The 7,079-nt window shown below is 40.3% G+C and overlaps 1 protein-coding gene across 1 annotated transcript; it reads right to left on the reverse strand.

The window, feature by feature from the left end:
* Window positions 1–5,904: 5,904 nt before the first annotated feature.
* Window positions 5,905–6,806, reverse strand: LOC137995128 (uncharacterized). The gene is made up of 2 exons (XM_068840705.1): window positions 6,575–6,806; window positions 5,905–6,308 (listed from the first exon to the last, which is right to left on the reverse strand). The coding sequence occupies exons 1-2, from the start codon at window positions 6,804–6,806 to the stop codon at window positions 5,905–5,907; spliced, it is 636 nt and encodes a 211-aa protein (XP_068696806.1).
* Between the last annotated feature and the right edge of the window lie 273 nt (window positions 6,807–7,079).

Genomic DNA, 7,079 nt, shown 5'->3' on the forward strand with positions numbered 1-7,079 from the left:
TGGCAACGTTGGACGAAACGTTAACATCGGCTGCGGAAAGATTGCAGATCGCAGAAAAAAAAAAACCTGGAAACTAACGGAAAGTCACTTACACCCTACAGGTAAAACTATTTCAGTCCCCTATCAGAGATAATAATGATTGACCATCTACGGCATCCGTTTAATATTTGCGTGACTTACAGCTAAATCATGGACTTGTTTTGATACTGGAAGTAGAATAACAAATGTGTATTCTTGTATCACATTCTTAGTGGTTGCAACCAAAGGGTTGGGACGCAGTTTCTCGTCATTCGAAAGAACATATCTTTGGTTTCCGTGCCAAGAAGTAAGCATCGACGAATGCCACTGGTTTTTTTTCTGTCACCGTATAAGAAAGAGCGTTTCATGGTGTTGTGTCTGTTTAAATCAAACCATGTATGGAAACAACATTCAGTGCCCAAATCTTTGACTAGCGGTAATTTTTCCCGGGTTTCTTTCCTGTAATTTCCTCTGTTTACAAGAGGTCTTATTTAAGGTACTACGAAAGCTAAGACGCTAGTACTAGCTATTTTCGTACTACGAAAACTAAGACCCCGGGGCCATAGGTCTTAAGTCTTAGTTTTCGTAACACCCGTGAAAATCTTCCCCCAATTCTTCGCCATTGCTAACCTGAACACTGTTCCTCATTCACAACTTGGCTCGTAGAGCCCTTTGATTTACCTCTACAGTTATTTCAGGTAGCCTGGTCCCTCTCTATAATTCTATCAACATATAATTTTTTTATAAGACTTATTTACAAATGACCAAGAGGGAACAACGCTTGTTTTTATCGGCGCTATTGTCAAACTTCAGCAGCCGTCCATTTTTCGCAAATGAAATATGCGAGTGGTAATGAAAGCATTACGCAAAATTTGGCTGTATCCAAGAAAGGATTGGGAACTGAGTACTTCTTCCCCTTCCTCGAGTCCAGGCTACCAGCTATTTTGTCGAAGGTCTAGTCACTGGTATACGCGTAGTGTAAGAAAAAAAAAAAGAGGCTATCAGCGGTCTAGAACGCTTTATTCTGTTGCCATTCCTCAGGGGAAATCTGAAAAAATTCATCTGTTTATTTACCCTCGGACTTTTAGAGTAGCTTGGTGTAGCTAGTATCTCCCAGAATCAGTACCCTCTCAACCATGATACACCACGTAGATAGAAGACAGACCACAACACCGAGAACTACGTGCCCTACTCTTTGCGACAAGTGTGTGGGTTCTTTTATGTCCCAAAGGATTATGAACATTGAAGGGTTGTGAGACGGGGCCTACGGTTTATGGTCCTTATCCGAGAAGACTAGAGAGTCTAACCATTTGCAGATGTCATTACAAAGGCAGCACTCTCTACTCAGTTATTTAAAGACCCTGAGTGTTGGTCCGGCCGGAGTTGAACTCACGACCTCCCGCATGGCAGCCTGGTAGTGGGTGGCAAGTGCTCTCACTACCTCGCCAATAATGTTCCTCAATGAGGCTCGTTCGTGTTCAAAATGCCCACATTAAAGGGCGGACTTGGAAATGTCTTGGAGTGATAATTAATTCCTGTCATTTTTAGTTCTCCTTGGCAAACGAGTGCCAATACTTGTGCAGTATTAAGAGTGAATTGAACTGAAAAGGGGACCCTTGTGAATAACACGTTTGATTTGATTATTAGAGGCCAAAGACAGCCGTCGAATTAATTTTGGAATTACAGACAAAGTTGCCCATTGCTAAACGAATAGAATAAAATCGGTCCGACAATTTTGCGTGGTGACCATTTCCTTGAATCGGAAGTTCAAGTAGTACGTCCTGCATACATGTTTTATAATAGTAATTGAACTGAGTGGAGTGCAATTTGGTCCGAAATCATACGTGTGATTTCAAAATCGCACGAGCGCGCAACACGAGTTTGATTTGAAATCACCCGTATGATTTCAGACCAAAATTGCACGACACGAAGTTCAGTGACCACTTTATTACATTCATTTAGAATTCGTACAATTAATCGCTCAAATATAGGATTTTAGTCAGTGCCAATATTTATTGATCTAGGTGCCAGTTTATAAAAAAAGAAAACAAAAAATGGACACTGAAATTTGGAAACTCTCTTAAGTATATGTCAGAAACTATAAGTAATAAAACTCATCGTTTTTTAATTTAAAGAAAAGCTTTGGGAATCTTCAATTTGATTTGTTATTTCAAGCAAGCCTTGAAATCTGATTGGTTGTTTTGTTTTTGTGTTCCTTTCCCATTGAGTGGGGAAAAGGTGCGATTTAGAGCAAAAAATAGTGCGATTTGTGAATAAAATACACTGCTGAGGGCCAATCAGATTGCAAGGCGTAGCATCACCAGCGACTTCTAAATGGTTGTAATAAAACGTTTTATCTCATGTCAAAAACTTTGAGATAACTCATCAGCTCCAAAGGCGCGGATTTGGGTTAAATTAAAACCGGATGTACGGAACTTTATTCGTAATTAAAAAGGCCCCAAATAAAAATTCCATAGCTTTATTCAAACGGAAACACTTTGTTTGTCTTGCGTTAGACATTGTCAAATTTTTCCTCTTTGCTTGAAAATATAGCGAACAAACTAACCAGTTTCATTAAAATTTAATTAAAGATAAAAGTTTTGAATTGAACCTCCTAATAACGTGCTCTTGAAAATAATGATAGTCCGGTGATAAAAACAGAATGGAGATTTTTTTTCAAATTTAAATAACAAAGTCCACATCTGTTAATAAATGGTCAATGAAAGCGTCTCAAAAAGCAAACAGAAAGTTTTTTTAATCAAATATTTTCTCATAATTTAGACAGAAAGTTAGTGTCGAAAGTTGGTAAATTAAACGTGATTAATTTAAGACTCGCCGCCGTTTAATGTAATTTTTGTCGGGAAGTAGATATGTTGACCCGATATAAAGAAGGAAACATTACAGAGAGTATGATTGTGTCCATCATCAAAAGTAGGCTTAAGCTAGTTCAATCCGTGTGCTGAAGGAGATCACTGAATTCATCTTTTCCTTTCCTACATTCAGATATGAAGCAAAAAATTTGATTTTACATGATTTTTTTCGCCTCCTTGGACTGGTTCTCAGGCTCATAATTAAGAGCTTCTGCCTGAGAGACCGGGGCAGACTTGGAAATGAAGGTCGGCCGATTTCGCTTAAAATTGGTACACAAAGTACTTATGTCGACTTATGTAATATGCCAAAGTTTCAGCTTCAACGACGTTTTTTTAGCCGAGTTCTGGATATCAGGCCCTGAGGGGTCCCCAGAGGCTGATTTTCAGTGCAATTTTGGCCACTTTTAAATCTCTCTTTTAGCAACATGAAATTAATTTCAGGCAAAAACAAAACCATCTTTGTAAAGCCCTATCCTTAGGCTTTTATGGGTGAGAACATTAGCTCATGGAAAGTTTTCGCTAGCCTGTGGCTGTTATCACAACTTGGTCATAATTGAAGCATATGGGAAGCAACCGGAAATGGCCTGTTTTTCAGACCAAATATTTTCCATGCCCATGTTTTATATCTTGAGGTCTTAGTATCCCTGCAAAGTTCAGCCCTTAGTTTAGTAATATCAAGAAAAAAATACTAAGGTTGAGGCTTTTTACTAAGAAAAAAACTTACGAGAAGATGGCTGACCAGGCCACTTCCGGTTAAAGTTTCAACAAAGCGTGTCTGCAAAAATCAGCCATTTAATTTCGATTATCTTTTTTCCTTCCAAGTTATGGTTAAAAGAGACCCTGAAGTTAATTGTCACCGAAAAGACTTGCCGTTAATAAGAAATTTTTATGTGATTGTTTTAGGACCGATCAGATAGTGGTCGGACAGCGGTTATAAATTTCTTGGAAGAAGTCTTGAAAATAACGGACAATAGAGCCGCTGCAAAAACTCTTTATTTACCTAACAACACATCTCTTGCCGGTAAATCACAATGCAAAATTGCATCTTTTTCGTCCAAACTGCAATGTTAAGTTTATCTCCTTTGTTCAACTCGTTCAACGTATCACGTCTGTGGCCCGTAGTAATGAAGCGCTAATTAAATCAGGATATAAGCAAGCTTTGTAGTTCCATTCAGTAGTACTATAACCCACCTGTTTGGGCTTTAATATTTTCTGAAGAAAAAAGAACTTATCGGTCTCTTTAAATGCAACCACAACATCTGTCGAGACACTACTTGAGAATCGTTTTGGACCTTTAAGAAATTTCGAATATAGTTAAAGCTAATCGTTTAACACAAATTGCAGTCACTCTACCAGTCTCAGGGTCACCCAACGTCCAATTTGCTGTAAAATGTATTATTATACCCCAGTTAATGAAAATAAATGTTATTAAGGCATTTTCAGGTGTTTTTCAGTGTTGCTGGGAAAACAATATCTGTTCCTTTTTCCCAGCAAGACACACAAGAAATTTCCCAGCCAGCTAGATAAATTGGTTGGTTTCCCAGCCAGGAATTCCCAGGCGCTTTCAAATCCCTCGATCCAAAACGACCGAACAAAAGCGACAAAACCGGGACAAAACAGGCGGTAATCGCCCTGGAGGGCCATTATGCATGCTGTAGGTGATAAGGTAAGTCGTCACAAGGCCTAGTGCCCGCTTGTACCTGGGGGAGCTTAAATTGGTTACTGCTCTTCTTTCCTGGACAGGATAATAATCACTGGTGCCCATTTATACATCTGGGTGGAGAAAGGCACTGTTAAAGAAAATTGCCTTCCCAAGACGACATGTCAACGCCCTACTAACCAGGACCGCCCGATCCAGAGTCTAGCCCGCTAACGCGCTATGCCAGTTCCTTTTTGTGTAGAATCCGAATGTAATGTGGACTTTAATCTTTCCTAAATCAAGAAAATGCATCGGGGAAGAAATAAATGGCCAGCACTTTCAAAAGAAAGTGGACACCTTGCCGGCTGCTTTGTTTATTTGCGAGAAAAGAAACTATCTGCAATAGTTGATTTAGGACAGATTAAAGTCCACATTACATTCGGATTCTACACAAAAAGGAACTGGCATAGCGCGTTAGCGGGCTAGACTCTGGATCGGGCGGTCCTGGTTAGTAGGGCGTTGACATGTCGTCTTGGGACGGTCCTGGTTAGTAGGAGTCCTGGTTAGTAGGGCGTTGACATGTCGTCTTGGGAAGGCAATTTTCTTTAACAGTGCCTTTCTCCACCCAGATGTATAAATGGGCACCAGTGATTATTATCCTGTCCAGGAAAGAAGAGCAGTAACCAATTTAAGCTCTCCCAGGTACGAGCGGGCACTAGGCCTTGTGACGACTTACCTTATCACCTACAGCATGCATAATGGCCCTCCAGGGCGATTACCGCCTAGGTTGCTTCTTATTACCGAAACCAGAGTTAAGGGTCAGCAATTTAGTGTGAGTCCATAAAGACTTACTTTTTCATGTGATCTACAGCTACATTTGATAATAAAAATTAACGGTAAAAAACTACGACGTTTCGAAGTCTCCATGACCTCATTATCAAGTAGAATGTTAAAACTGATGTAAAATTGTAGCTCTTATATACAAATAAAATGTGATAAGCTTCATTAGAATAATGAGTGTTCATTGTTATTGGTGTTTAACGTGTCAGTTCGTGCAGTATATGTTTAAATAAATACTTTTGCACGTATTGAGTCAGACTGCGTGTTTAGCTTTGGTTTTCGTTCGCGAATGAATTATAACATTTCGTGAATTAGGCAGTCCATTTTCCCGCAGCATTTCTTGAGAACAGAAAGCATTTCCTCTAGGCTAGTGAACGCTACGCCGTGGGCTTCTTTCAGATGCTTGCCAATGACAGAGGCTTTATGTTCTTCTATGCGTTGATGAAGATGGCGTGTGGTATAACCGATATAATCCGCATCGCACGAATCACATTTGAAAATGTAAACAACGCATTGGTGGTTAATTAAAGCGGGCTTCTATTCTTGTATCTTGAGCTTTTCCTCGATCTTACGACTCGTAAAAACTGGTTGTAGGTCAGTTCCGATTTTTCGGCCAAGATCTTTCAGCTGATGTCTTGCTGTGTCGGCTGATTTTTGGTCTTTAAATGGCAAAGTTATTCTGACCGGTTTTGGTGTAGCCGCGTCAGTTTCAGTTGGAATTTCATGACGGCTTTGGATCGTAAAACTCGTGTACCCGGCGATAGCTGAGTTGATGAGTTTCACTGGGTACTTAAGCTTGGTAAACATCCGCTTGAGATGTTGGCATTCCTTCGTAAAAGATTCTTTCGTTGATGACAGGCGGTAAGCTCGGTTCAGCATTGTATTCAGCAGAGATCTTTTGTACCGCTGATCGACATGGCTCTGGTAATGTAAGAGCAGTCCTGTATCAGTTGGTTTACAATATACAAAAATTTGGTTTTATCAACGGAGTTGATAATGTAAATTGGCCACCGTACAGAGATTCTTTTAGCTTTTAGAATCTCTGTACGGTGGCCAATTTACATTATCAACTCCGTTGATAAAACCAAATTTTTGTATACTACTTCCCCACCGACGCAGCACCACAGTTTCTTTAGAAACTACCCCTTCATCGGTTTACAATATACGCTTGTTGTCAGGTAGCAACCCGCTTTCTCGATCATCATACCGAGGAATGGAAGCTTGTTGTTTTCAGCAATTTCCATTGTGAACTGTATAGCAGGATGGCATTCGTTCAATGTTGCAAGGAAGGCTGTTGCGCCTTGAGTATTCGGCATCGTGGCTAATGTGTCGTCGACGTACCTTTTATAGAAACTTGGTAACTTGTTGTTGCGATCCAGTTGTTCTTCAATGGAGCACAGGAAAACGTTTGCCATAAGGGGTCCCAGGGGCGAGCCCATGGCCACACCGTCCACCTGCTCATAAAGTTGACCGTCGAACTGAAATAGCTGATCTTTGGTTGCTATTCTTAAAAGTTCGGTAAGGCCTGTCTTTGTGAGGTTGAGACCATGCGTTTCATTAAACCAGTTGCAGCAGCTACGGGTGCCATAAAAAAACCCCAAGTCCTTAAGGGCTCAAAGAAAGCTGAAATATTTTATTTCCCAAGTTGCCAAAACAGTAGTCTTTGCCGGAAGGATAACCCACTCCACCCCTGTCCTATCATTGGATATATA

The sequence above is a fragment of the Montipora foliosa genome, chromosome 3, assembly GCF_036669935.1.
Source record: "Montipora foliosa isolate CH-2021 chromosome 3, ASM3666993v2, whole genome shotgun sequence".
Lineage (NCBI taxonomy): Eukaryota > Metazoa > Cnidaria > Anthozoa > Scleractinia > Acroporidae > Montipora > Montipora foliosa.